General features: G+C 44.5%; 1 protein-coding gene across 2 annotated transcripts in view; it reads left to right on the plus strand.

Annotated features, from left to right (window-relative positions):
- Positions 1–14,180, plus strand: part of LOC116463150 (low-density lipoprotein receptor-related protein 11) — a 44,040-nt gene that overhangs the window by 18,377 nt on the left and 11,483 nt on the right. For both annotated transcript variants that reach the window (XM_032146113.2, XM_032146114.2), the window contains exons 3-5: positions 2,871–3,012; positions 8,541–8,666; positions 10,018–10,230. In XM_032146113.2, the coding sequence (XP_032002004.1) occupies positions 2,871–3,012; positions 8,541–8,666; positions 10,018–10,230 (481 nt within the window). The remainder of the gene's footprint in view (positions 1–2,870; positions 3,013–8,540; positions 8,667–10,017; positions 10,231–14,180) is intronic.

The raw sequence follows: 14,180 nt of genomic DNA on the forward strand, positions 1-14,180 counted from the left end.
GGTCAGAGCAAGGTGGTACCTGTGGACAGGGTGATACATGGTCAAATTCTGGATGTGTTTTTAAGGCAGACCCCATGGAAATTCCTGATGGATTGGAGGTGAGATACGAAAGAAGGATCATTAAATGCAATCTTGTGGTCTCAAACCAGAGTTCTAGTCTTGTTTTCAGTCTTATTTATCTGATTCTCTGATCTTATCTGACCAGATAAGATCTGGTCTTATCCGACAGATAAGACCTGAGCCCCAAGTCTTATCCGATCAGATTAAGACATTATCCGTTCTTGTCCTATCTCAGACTGACTTCCACTTTTATTTCAGTGGGCTCTGATTCCTAGCATCAGCAGCCCACTCCAGGCTCTTTGGAAGTTCTCTTATTGTCATTAGAGCTCTCTCTGCTGCCCTTAGTATTTTAGCACTCACATAAATGACCCGTTTGGCATTCTGTCAGTGTAGTTGGGCCTGAAGGTAATGTAACAGCGTGGCAGTGAGCACTGCTTTACATCTCTTTGAAATAAACAACAAAAGGCATGTGGCCGTCATTGCCAGCCCTCCAGAGTAAGACTTTTGCAGGGAAAGTGATGGATAGCTTGTAGGCCAGTGTAGACCGTTTTACAACTCGAGGTCTCGATTCTGTCACTGTCTCAGTGAATGAAAATCACTTCACGGGGATTCGTTTCTTTGTCTGTAAAGAGTCATTGTGTAATGTTCAGTTAGAGGTAAGAATCAACCAGTGGAGACGGTGGATATATTTAAGTGCTTACTGTGGGCCAGGCCCAGCTCTTTTACATGAGTTACCTTATTTGATCCTCATCAGGTAGGTGCTATTATTATTTCCATTTTATAAATGAAAAAAATGAGGTTGAGAGACGTTAAGTGACTTGTACATCATCAGCCAGCTGGTACAGGGTAGGGCTGGCATTCAAACCCATGTCTACTGGACACCAGGTTCTGTGCTCTTAACCACGCACCAGTGTTTCTTTCAGTGTGATCGTGGGTCACCTGGTAAGTGTAGAATCCTAGGTCCTGCTCTCCTGACCAATCCACTGACTCTGACTCTCTGAGGCTGGGACCTGGAAATCCATACCTTAGCTAAAGTGGCATAAAATATGACAACCACAGTAATCTCATTATATCTAAATGATTGTAAAGCATCCTGTGGGTGTGTATATGTAGTGTTGACAAATCCTCTAAGCCTAAGTCAGTCCAAATTCTAGGATTTCCTAATTAAAAACAAGCAGATGGTTCTTATAATAGTGCAATCCCATCCTCTGTAATTTCCAAAGTCCATTATTAATGCGTCAATGTAATAGAATGTCGAATGGCCAGCATTCTGCAGAGGACAATATCCAGACTAGTTCATTTAAGCAGAAAGGAATTTTTTTTAATAGAATATTAAGTAGGTAATAAAATCATTAGGAGAGCTGAAAAAACAGTCTTTAGGCTGAATGTCCAGCAGTGGCCCCCAGAATCCCACCACAGAGCTGAGCTTCAGAAGCTGTTGCTCCAGCATGCTCAGCAAGCTGCCTGTGAATGTTGGGAGAGCAGAGGGCAAGCATGGAGCCCTGGGTTAGGGAGTGATCAGAACTGAGGGCCTCTGCAATGAATGAGTGGGGGAACTTGGATAGAAAAGGAGGCCAAGGAAGCAGGGGTTTTCAAACAGCCAAAGTGGCCAGCATGGCCAGATACAGTAAAAGGGCCAGTTAAACATGGATTTTTTTTTTTTTTTTTTTTTTTTTGAGATGGAGTCTTGCTCTGTCAGCAGGTTGGAATGCGGTGGGTGATCTTGGCACACTACATACAACCTCTGTCTCCTGGGTTTAAGGGATTCTCCTGCCTCAGCCTCCCGAGTACCTGGGACTACAGGCACACGCCACCGTGCCCAGCTGATTTTTGTATTTTTAGTAGAGATGGGGTTTCACCATGTTGGCCAGGATGGTCTCCATCTCCTGACCTCATCATCCACCCGCCTTGGCCTCCCAAAGTGCTGGGATTACAGGCGTGAGCCACCGCGCCCAACCAAACATGGATTTTTAAAAAATAGTATTGTTGGTCTTGACACCTAGGTGACTTCTGCTAGGTCAGTTAGTGAGTTTTGCCAGCACTGTTTCAGGGGGATGGTGAGGAAAGCAGCCACACTGGGTGGGCGAAGACTAAATGGGAAGTGAGCAAACAGAAACAGCAAGCACAGCACAGCCAGGCCTTTCAGGGAGCCAAGTGGAGATGGGAAGGAAGTGGGGCTGTGGCCGGCGAGCCCTTGGAGCTTAGGGAATTTTTTTTATTTGTTGTTTTGTTTGTTTGTTTCTTAGGATGCGACAAACTTGGGCATAGTAATAGCAGAGCCATTTGAAAGAGAAATGAGTCGATGTGTCAGTGTTCTAAAAGTCCTAGAAAGAAAGGGGGCAAGGACTAGAAGGAGGGGTTGGCCTGGAACACAGGAGGGACAGCTCCTCCCTGCTGGCTGTCAGAAAGAGGTGACAGTGGGTACAGGTAGGGTACCAGGAGGAGGTGGGTGGTGGAGCCCTAGTCATCGTCCTGATTTTCTCCCTGAAGCTGACGAGGCCCCCTGCTGAGACGGCAGGGCCTGGATCCTGAGCGTGAGGCTGGGGATGAGGTGCGGGTTTGGAGCAGCAACTGCTGCAGACAATTGAAGGGATTGTCAGCCAAGGCCTTGGCCACCTAAATAAACTAGAACTGATGAGTTCAAGGTGGGCCAGCTGCCAACAGCGTGTGATGTAGTTCAGCAGCCTCAGGCTGGAGTGCAGAGGCAGGTCCCGGGGCTGCTCTGAGGACATGGACTTTCAGTTGAGGATGGTGTTGGGCTCGGAGCTCAGGTCTGCTGCTCAACGTGATGTGTCCCATCTGTGTGGCAGGTGCCTCAATCAGGAACCCTGAAGCTGTCCCACCTACAGGAGGGAACCTATACCTTCCAGCTGACCGTGACGGACACTGCCGGGCAGAGAAGCTCTGACAACGTGTCAGTGACGGTGCTTCGCGCAGCCTACTCCACGGGAGGTGAGAAGAAAGTCCTTCCCTCGCTTCCCACTGCTTGTGGAAGGCGATGTCGGGTTGGTGCTTTGTCTTCTGGCCCTGCACTCCGTGGGCTCTTCCATTTTATTTTTGGTTATTGCTGAATGAGAGAGTCTTTGCTAAAAATACAATAACAAAAGCAGGCTCTCTTCTGTTTTGGGCTTAGCTGATGCTTCTGGATTGGGGTGGAGGGAGCACTCCAGGGGGTGAGAAGAGATGCTCCCGCTTTTCTTGACTTGACTTAATCAAAGACAATTGCCTGGCTATTCTGGGAGAGGACTTTGTTTACAGATGGATGGTCCATTTGATGTATCTGTTCCAAGAGGGAAGCTAAGGAGTTTAGTGAAACCAGTTGAACACGTGGAAGCAGAGAGTGGAATGGTGGTTACTGGAGGCTGTGCGGGGGACGGAATGGGAAAGGGGAGACGCTGGTCAAAGGGTATAAAGTGTCACTGAGACCGGAGGAACAGGTTCTGGTGATCTGTTGCATAGCATGGTGACTATAGTTAATGATAATGTATTGTCTGTTTCAAAATTGCTAAAAGAGTAGGTTTTAAATGTTGTCATCACAAAAAGATTACAAGTAGAGGAGATGATAGATATGTCAGTTAGCTTGATTTAATCATTCCATAATGCAAACATATATCAAAACATCACATTGTGCCTCATAAATATATACTCTCCTTTTTTGTCAATTAAAAATACATATAAAAAAAAGCAAGGAAAAGGCATACCACAGGATTGAAGAAAGACTTGGCTCTTGGGTGTAATCAATTGCTGATGTAATAAGTCACTTCAAAAATTTTAGAAAGAGAAAAAGAGTGCAGCTAAGGAGTGTGGTTAACATTAATTGAAATATGCAAAGGACCCGTGAATTTGAAAGTACTACCTACACATTTTCATAGACACTTTACACAGATGCATGGCTATATTAATAATGTAACTTTAAATACATATGATGGTTCTCACATTCTGTTGTACAGTGTAACAATGTAAAACTTATTTCATTCAGCTATGTTTCTTACTTTTCTAAACATCTACATTTTTTTTTTTTTTTGAGATGGAGTTTTGCTCTTGTTGCCCAGGCTGGAGTGGGAGTGCAGTGGCACAATCTCGGCTCACTGCAACCTCTGCCTCCTGGGTTCAAGTGATTCTCCTGCCTCAGCCTCCCAAGTACTGGGACTACAGGCATGCACCACCATGCCCTGCTAATTTTGTATTTTTAGTAGAGACAGGGTTTCACTATGTTGGCCAACCTGGTCTTGAATTCCTGACCTCAGGTGATCCACCCGCCCAGCCTCCCAAAGTGCTTAGACTACAGACGTGAACCACTGTGCCCAGCCCAACATCTACATTTCTAAGAAAGATTAGGTCATCAAATTTTTTAAAATATCCATTGCATGGAACTTAGTGACACTAAAGATTCACTTCTGGAGAGGTGCTAAGATCTTGTACATTTAAATATCCTGTTAATTGGTCATCGTGTATTTTCGTAGTGTATGCGGTGTGCAGGGACCTTGCCAGGCACTGGGGATAGAGTGGTGTACTGGTGGTGCCTGACTCTGGTAAACTTGCAGTAAGTCTCTGACATTTTTGAATTCTCAGTATTCACTACTCAGGATCCAGATGGTAATTAAGCCAGCAGTGTGCAGAATGAGGATAAAAGAGTTGGAACAGGACTGTGATTTACTTGTACTATATTGGATCTAGCCTTCTATCAAAAACAGAGGTTAGTATGCGTACTGGAAATGAAATTTTCTAAGGAGTTAGAGATTTTAGAATCCTAAGGACTTGTCAACTTTGATAATTTTCATAGGCTGCATTAAAAATTTGTTTAGCTGATGACTCCCTGTCCAGCCAGGGGTTAAGCTTACTGTAAGGAAGGAGGGTAAACATTCACAGACAGGACAGGCACCAAACTTCAGCCCATGCCAGCACTGTGAGGTCACCAGTGATAGCGAGTAAACAGAGTCTGTCCAGCCCAGTTCAGAGTCCATCAGCCCTGCTGATTCATTGCAGCTGGACAGGAGAGCCAGCCAGCTACTCAGAACATTGTTGAGGCCCTTTGCTGGGCAGCTACTCAAAACATCGTCGGTCCCTTGGCCACCAGGACCAGTAGAGACACGACATTGGCTCCAGCAGGGATGGCTCACTTCTGTAGAACTGGGCGCCCTCTAGAGGGCCTTCCCCCTGGGAACCAGGACTCACCTGGACAGGGTCTGAGTCAAGTGCTGACTCTGGGAGGAAAGGGCTCTTGGGAAGAAGACACAGATACCCTGTCATCCCCACAGAAATCAGGAAAGGATTGCTCTTGTACAACTGAGGTGCTTGGGAGGGAGGAAGGGCCTGCACTGATAGGAGCAGATGGCCAGCACCTCACTGGCCACTTGTTTGCCCTGGTTTATTTACTCAGGCAGTTTTCCGGGCTCCAGCGGTAAATTGCCAGCTGTAAATTTCTGGCCCTTCTCCAAGATGGTAATAAACTGTATTTGAAGTAGCAGAGAGTGATGTGTGAATCATTTTTGATTACTCAATGGCCGCTTGAGTATAGGTCTTGTGTGGGTGACTTTATATGGAAAATAAAAAGGAATTGGTGTAGTACTAACTGCTGTCCAGAATCACTTACTGGTTATATTGGAATAACATGCTATGAACTAAAGTTAATAAAACACCACAGAGAGACATTGGAAAATAGAGGTAGAAGAGACAAGTGTTTCCCACCCCTCCATTGTATGTATTGGTCTTGCAGTGAATGACCCAGATGTTGTGGTAGCCAAGGGTGACACCAGCTGAGGTAGACAGATGAGCAGGTACCCTGCTTATATGATCATAACTTGGTTCAGTTTTTAATAAGTTGACATTTTGAACATTTTTCATGTTTAGAAAAATGATCTATTCAAACAGCAAGCCAGCAAGCTCTTCCAACATGATCTAGCTCAGCAGTCTCCAAACAGGATGCCCCTGAGTTGTTCAAGACATTTTTAGGGTGAGGAAGAAGATAGCAGAGTTTATATTTTTGTTGATTTTTAATTTTTTTCCTTAAAATTTCAATATATTTTATAAGATACATCCCATGTTAGTACAGTAATATGCATGTATTATTTATAAATAAACTGGACTAGCCGGATGTGGTGGGACACACCTGTAATCCCAGCTACTCAGGAGGCTGAGACATGAGAATTGCTTGACCCTGGGAGGTGGAGGCTGCAGTGAGCTGACATTGTGCCACCCACCGCACTCCAGCCTGGGCGACACAGCGAGACTCCGTCTCAAATAAATAGGTAAATAAATAAACTGGAGGTGCCTGTTCAACAATATATTATTGATCAGAATACATGATCAAAAAAGTTTGGAGGCTGCTGATCCAAAAATAGATAAGAAAATTTACAAATATGGATCCATCTCCAAAACCACCAAGGAATAAATAAAACCTTGAGATATTTGGGATTTTCATGCCATGAATTTAAGAAACCTGACGAGGAACTGTATCCTGCTTGATATCCAGCGTGTCCCCCACCTCTGCTCCCTGCTTCTTCCCAGTGGCTGGAGCTGACTCTCCTTCAGGCCCATGTTCTCCGTCATAACGGCAAGCTCTTTGCTTCCTCTTCTTCCGCAGGAGCTTCTGTCAGCATTTATTTTCTTTAACCTCTCTTCCTCCTGGATCAATATATCTTCAAATTGCCTCACACCGAGATAGACTCCTTTTCCAACCTCTTGATTTAACCACGTTTCAATAAAAGATGTGACCAAGGCCGGGCACGGTGGCTTACACCTGTAATCTCAGCACTTTAGGAGGCCGAGGCAGGAGGATTGCTTGAGTCCAGTAGTTCAAGACCAGCCTTGGCAACATAGTGACACCCCGTATCTACAAGAAACAAAACAAAACAAAAAGACAACAAAACAACAAAAAAAACCCAAGTGTGTGTCCAGGATTTCACTTGGGTTTGTGAACTGTGCTCAGCCATTTGGTTTTGAAGGAATATCATATAATCTGTGACTTCCCCATGTTCCTAAGAGAATTGTCTATTCCACTCTGTCCCTGTAAAACTGTGGAGCTCCTATGACCTGCTTCTAGCCTTATGCCTTAGTCCATGTTGCCAGTACCAGATAGTCACCCGGTTCTCATCTAGCTAAGTCTAATAAAGTTGGCTTAATCAAGGGAGAGGGAAAATGCATTTCAGGAAAATATTTGTAACTCCTATGAATTGCACTGCAAATTAAAAGCTCCTAAGAACTCCAGAAGGGAGAAATGTCATTATTTCTTTTTTTTTCTTTTTTTTTTTTTTTTTTGAGACAGAGTCTCCCTCTGTTGCCCAGGCTGGAGTGCGGTGTCACGATCTCGGCTCACTGCAACCTCTGCCTCCCGGACTCAAGTGATTCTCCTGTCTCAGCCTCCCGAGTAGCTGGGACTACAGGCGCATGCCACCAAGCCCGGCTAATTTTTTGTATTTTTAGTAGAGACGGGGTTTCACCGTGTTAGCCAGGATGGTCTCGATCTCCTGACCTCATGATCTACCTGCCTTAGCTTCCCAAAGTGCTGGGATTACAGGTGTGAGCCACTACGCCCGGCCAGTGTCATTATTTCATGAAACTAAATTCATGCCAGCCCATAACTAAAGATTTTGTTTATTCTCTACAGTACCAGGGATGTTAAGATAATCAACAAATAGGATTCAATAGTTAAAAAGTTAATCTCAGTGAAAAGAATTACTTAGGAAACAAGAATGTAGACATAGCATATGTAAAATAGTACCTCTGGGCCAGGCACGGTGGCTCACACCTGTAATCCCAGCACTTTGGGAGGCCAAGGCAGGTGGATCAGTTGAGGTCAGGAGTTCGAGACCAGCCTGGCCAACAAGGTGAAACCCCGTCTCTACCAAAAAATACAAAAATTAACTGGGTGTGGTGGTGCATGTCTGTAGTCCCAGCTACTCCAGAGGCTGAGGCAGGAGAATCTCTTGAACCCGGGAGGTAGAGGTTGCAGTGAGCCAAGATTGTGCCACTGCACTTCAGCCTGGGTGACAGAGTGAGACCTTGTCTTAAGTAAGTAAATAAATAAAATGGTACCTCTGTTAAAACATAGCCAACTGCCATCCAGGGGGTGGGATGGTATTAGGTGGCCTCCTGCGGAGCAATCGATGGCCAGAAGAAGAGGTTCCAACAATGGCTTCTATGAATGAATGAATGCAGAGGGAGACAGCTGAGGCGGGGAAGCAAGGGTGGAGAGAGACCTGGGCTGTTGCTTCTCTGTGCCACCTCCTGGCAAAGCAAGCATGGAGAACAGCCCTCAGACCAGGAGCCCTTGAGGAGTCTGAAGAATTAAGTCGGGAGGCTCAAAAAGTGCCCTCCAGCCTCTCCAGAACCTGTTGCTCGAATTGTTAGGTTTGCCTCATTATTTGCATCTCTTCCCCCAAGTGCATTTTATCATCCCCATGGACTCCCCTTTGTCATCCCCATCTTGAGAGTCTGAACTTCTCCTGCACTCGTGTGACTTGAGATTTGTTTACAAACAGGATGTTTGCACACTTGTTCGCGCTACCACTTCTTCTGTGACGATGGCTGCTGCATTGACATCACGCTCACCTGCGATGGAGTGCAGCAGTGTCCTGACGGGTCTGATGAAGACTTCTGCCAGAATCGTGAGTTGGCTGTGTCACATTGCTAGGCAGTGGCTGGAAGGGATGGAGTTGAGAGGTCTGTGTTCTGAGAATAAAATGCAAATGCAGTGTCCTTCCCCTGCTTGATTTTAGTTACAACTTTACATGTAAAAGCTATGCCTTAAATGAGAATATGTCTCTAGTCTAAGTCGCAAATGTCAAATTTTCAGTATTGCTTATGTTTTCAATTTTTTTCAATTTTCCAGGTTCTTTCTACCCTAAAAATGCTGCATGTCATGTGCTTAAAAAGTGAAGTGATTTGATGCTTTGTTTTGATTTTTTTTTTTTTTTTTTTTTTTTTGAGAAGGAGCCTCGCTCTTTCACCCAGGCTGGAGTGCAGTGGCGCGATCTCGGCTCACTGCAGGCTCCGCCCCCTGGGGTTCATGCCATTCTCCTGCCTCAGCTTCCCGAGTAGCTGGGACTACAGGCGCCCGCCACCTCGCCCAGCTATTTTTTTGTATTTTTAGTAGAGACAGGGGTTCACCGTGTTAGCCAGGATGGTCTCGATCTCCTGACCTCGTGATCCGCCCGCCTCGGCCTCCCAAAGTGCTGGGATTACAGGTGTGAGCCACTGCGCCTGGCCTTGATAATTTTTTAAAGAAAATTTACAATATACCAGGGTGTGGCTAAGTCAGAGCTGTAAATCAGTCTTATAATGTCATACACATAGAAATACCCTGTAAGAAAGAAGAAAAACTGAAGAAAATGTAATGAAGTATGGATTTGAGGAAGGACGTGAAGAGTCTCAAAACCTTAAGTTTACATTTAGTCTTTGTCCATTTCTTTTTTTTTTTTCTTTTCTTTCTTTTTTTTTATGAGACCAGTTCTCACTCTGTCACCCAGGCTGGAGTGCAGTGGCACAATCATGGCTCACTGCAGCCTCGACTTCCCCAGGCTTAGGTGTTTCTCCCACCTCAGCCTCCCCAGTAGCTGGGACTGCAGGCATGTACCACCATGCCCAGCTAATTTTTGTTAGTTTTTTGTAGAGATGGGGTTTTGCCTTGTTGCCCAGGCTGGTCACGAACTCGTGGGCTCAAGTGATCGCCTACCTCTGCCTCCCAAAGTGCTAGGATTACAGGCATGAGCCACCATGCTGGGCCCTGTCCATTTCTTTATGTGTAACATTTGGAAAGCCGACTATTGGAAGAAGAAAGAACAGATTACCCATTTGAAAACGTGAGAATAGATTTTTATGGTCCTCTGACGTGTCTTAGATGAGTGGGCTGTTATATCCAAATATCCTTGATTTTAAATCAGCTGCAGATGTAGTGTTTTTAGTATTAAAGCTCCGAAAAGAAATCCAGCAACTAACAGTAGCTCTTCCACACTTCAGTGGGCCTGGACCGCAAGATGGTAACCCACACGGCAGCTAGTCCTGCCCTGCCAAGAACCACAGGGCCAAGTGAAGATGCAGGGGGTGACTCCTTGGTGGAAAAGTCTCAGAAAGCCACTGCCCCAAACAAGCCACCTGCATTATCAAACACAGAGAAGAGGAATCATTCCGCCTTTTGGGGACCAGAGAGTCAAATCATTCCTGTGATGCCAGGTAAGGATTCACAGCGGGTTCTCAACGAAGAACCTTGTTTTCTGTAGGCAAACTTGGCTCACAATTAAGTTTTGAAGAGTGTTTGAAGAGTGTTAAGGAAGTATCTTGAAATAAGAGTTAAATTAAGAATGTGGCCAGAAAGGGGGAAAAAATCTTGACATTTGCACTAATTTATAGTAAGGGACACTTAACTAAATACACTCATACATATATACCTACTCCAGAGATACCAATACATGTATTTGTAAATACATTAACACTTAGCTTACAGAAGCCAATACCCAAAGTGTTAAATTTTAGGTTGTTTTGAAATGAAACAGCATAACCATTATATATTTGTGTAAATCCTCTTCACCCAAGCAAGTGAACATTTTAAAAAGTCGTCTTGAAAGAGATGCATGTGCTAGTAATTCAACGTTATACCTCCAATTTAACTAAATCTATCACTAAAAAAAATAAGGCTAATAAGATTTCTTTTTATTTTTTTTGAGACAGGGTCTCACTCTGTTTCCCAGGCTGGAGTACAGTGACGCGATCACAGCTCACTGCAGCCTTAACCTCCCAAACATGATCCTCCCACCTCAGCCTCCTGAGTAACTGGGACTATAGGCGTAGTAGCTGGGACCACCATGCCTGGCTCATTTTTGTGTTTTTTATAGAGACAAGCTTTTGCCATGTTGCCCAGGCTGGTCTTGAACTCCTGGGCTCAAGTGATCTGCCCACCTTGGCTGGCCTCCCAAAGTGCTAGGATTATAGGTGTGAGTCACTGCACCTGGCCTAAAATACATTCACATGACTAAAGCATTACAGAATTTAGCCAGATGCAGTGACTCACCTATAATGCCAGCTACTCTGGAGGTTGAGGCAGAAGAATTGCTTGAGGCCAAGAGTTTGAGACCAGCCTGGGCAACATAGTGAGACCTTATCTCAATCAATCAACCAATAAGTAGTACAGGATTCCATCATTTTTTACACACTTACTATTTGCATGATTATGTGACAGACAGAAATGAAGATTATCACATTTCCAAAAGCTTTCGTAATGTCTTTTCAGACTCTGCATAAGTTGTATTGAAATAACCTGACATGATTTTAGTAAGTTTATTAAGAAAAATTTTTGTTCATTGTACAAGATATGGAAGATGCAAAATAATTTAAGAAGGAAAGTGAACTTAAAATACCACCTCTTTTGAAAACTGCTTTTAATATTTGTTATATTTCCTTCCACTCTTTTGTTTATGTGCCTTGTAGGCTTTAAGTGCCTCCATAAAAATATGTCTGCAAAACATTGCATTCTATCAGGGACTTTTCTTTCTGAGTTTTGGTTAAGTACACTGCCAAGTGTCTGCTTTTTTGGTCCATTGCTTGTTGGTACTGCCACCTACTGGTAAAATCGGTCACTACATGCAAGCCTTTGGATGTGGTTTTAGTGGATTTTCTCTGCTTAAGATAGTTTGTGTGGAGAAGAGCATCACAATCTAAGAAACAGAGTCGGGGAGACCAGGCGTCTTTGGCAGGACTGCCAAAGGGGTGAAGAGTTTATGGAGAGATCTGTGTTATCAGAGGCCAGGATGGATGAATTCCTACCACATTACTGTGGTGGAGAGAACCACGTGAGCATGAACAAATTAGCTGAAAGTAGAGTCGAGACCAAAGCCCAGGTCTTGGCTCTACCTTTAGAACCTTGAATAAGTCACTTCATATCTCTGGACCTCAGTTGCCTCATCTGTTAATAAGGGACTTCAACCAGATGTCCTCCAAGGTGCTGTCCAGCATTGAGGAATGATAAATAGGCTGACATTCGTACTTTACCCCATCAGCCCTTACCCAGGCTAGGTGTTACTCATTGAGCCCAACACTGTCCCATGGGGAATGTGGACTTAGCTCAGCATCGTTTTGAAAATAGTGCTCCAGGCTAGAAGCCATTATTCTCAGCAAACTAACGCAGGAACAGAAAACCAAATACTGCATGTCCTCACATTAAAAGTGGAAGCCGAATGATGAGAACACATGAACATATGGAGGGAAACAACACACACTGGGGCCTGTCAGAGGGTGGGAGGTAGGGGGAGGGGGAGCATCAGGAAGAATAGCTAATGGATGCTGGGCTTAATACCTAGGGATGGGATGATCTGGGCAGCAAACCACCATGACACATGTTTACCTGTGTAACAAACCTGCACAGCCTACACATGTACCCCAGAACTTAAAAGTAGGAGGAAAAAAAAAGAAAAGAATGCTCCAGGCTGCCACCTGTGGCTGATGGGAGTCAGCACCCAATTTCCAATCTATTTATGATCTCTCCTTTTGCTTTTTGATAATCAGCCTTTGGATTTGGTTATGAAGATGTTAAGAACAGCCTTTCACAGATGCAGAGAGATTAGATGTCCAGTTATTATAACATATTCGGGCTTTTTCTAATTATTAAAATAATATGGATTTACTGTCGAAAATATAGACAAATACAAAGAAAGTTAAAAGCATCTAGCAAAACTCACCATTAAAATTTTGTTGCGTTTTCTTCTGGTTACTTTTATTCATACACATATACGTATTTATTCATTTTTAACAAAAGCAGGATAATGCTTTTATAAAACTTTTTTCTTACTCATGAGCATTTTCATGTATTATTATCTATTCATCAAAAACACACTTTTTGAAAGTCCTGGGGTGAAGAAAGTGGGAAGAAAAGAACAAAACTTTGAAAATGTTAGAAAGAGCCCTCACATCCTGTAGTTTCTGTTCAGACAGCAGCTGTCCCTGCCCTCCCCCTCTGCTGTCCCTAAGACCACCAGACTAGAGTCCCCAGCCTCTGATTTCATGTAAGTTAAAGACCCATAAGTAGATTTAAAAGTGCATTATTGGCCGGGCGCAGTGGCTCATGCCTGTAATCCCAGCACTTTGGGAGGCCGAGGCAGGCGGATCACAAGGTCAGGAGATCGAGACCATCCTGGCTAACACGGTGAAACCCTGTCTCTACTAAAACTACAAAAAATTAGCTGGGCGTGTTGGCGGGCACCTGTGGTCCCAGCTACTTGGGAGGCTGAGGCAGGAGAATGGCGTGAACCTGGGAGGCGTAGCTTGCAGTGAGCCAAGATCGCACCACTGCACTCCAGCCTGGGCGACAGAGCAAGACTCTGTCTCAAAAATAAAATAAAATAATAAAAATAAAAATACAAAAAATTAGCCGGGCGTGGTGGCAGGCACCTGTAGTCCCAGCTACTCGGGAGGCTGAGGCAGGAGAATGGTGTGAACCCAGGAGGCGGAGCTTGCAGTGAGCTGAGATTGTGCCACTGCACTCCAGCCTGAGCAACAGAGCGAGACTGTCTCAAAAAAAAAAAAAAAGTGCATTGTTGTTCATGACACATGCCTGGGTTTTAAGAAGACCATCAGCTAGTACAATAAATATGAATGAGTTAAATTCACTGCTGCCTCCTTCCTGCACAGACATGTGGTGAGGACAAATAAGACTTAGCTTGGCTGGGCGCGGTGGCTCATGCTTGTAATCCCAGCACTTTGGGAGGCTGAGGCAGGCAAATCACAAGGGCAGGAGTTCGAGACCAGCCTGGCCAACATGGTGAAACCCCATCTCTACTAAAAATACAGAAAATTAGCTGGGCGTAGTGTCAGGCACCTGTAATCCCAGCTACTCAGGAAGCTGAGGCAGGAGAATCGCTTGAACCCAGGAGGCGGAGGTTGCAGTGAGCCAAGATCGTGCTACAGCACTCCAGCCCAGGTGACAGAGGCGCCACTGCACTCCAGCCCAGGTGACAGAGTGAGACTCCGTCTCAAAAAAAAAAAAAAAAAAAAAGACTTAGCTCATGGAAGACTTGTTAACAAGATACTAAGATTAATACTAACAGTGTAGCATGCAAAGTAGTGAGATGTAGTTTTTCACCTATCACACTGACGATGAAGAATTATAATAATTAATGTTTCTAAGAGTAGAG

This window comes from Hylobates moloch, unplaced genomic scaffold, assembly GCF_009828535.3.
Source record: "Hylobates moloch isolate HMO894 unplaced genomic scaffold, HMol_V3 SCAFFOLD_28, whole genome shotgun sequence".
Lineage (NCBI taxonomy): Eukaryota > Metazoa > Chordata > Mammalia > Primates > Hylobatidae > Hylobates > Hylobates moloch.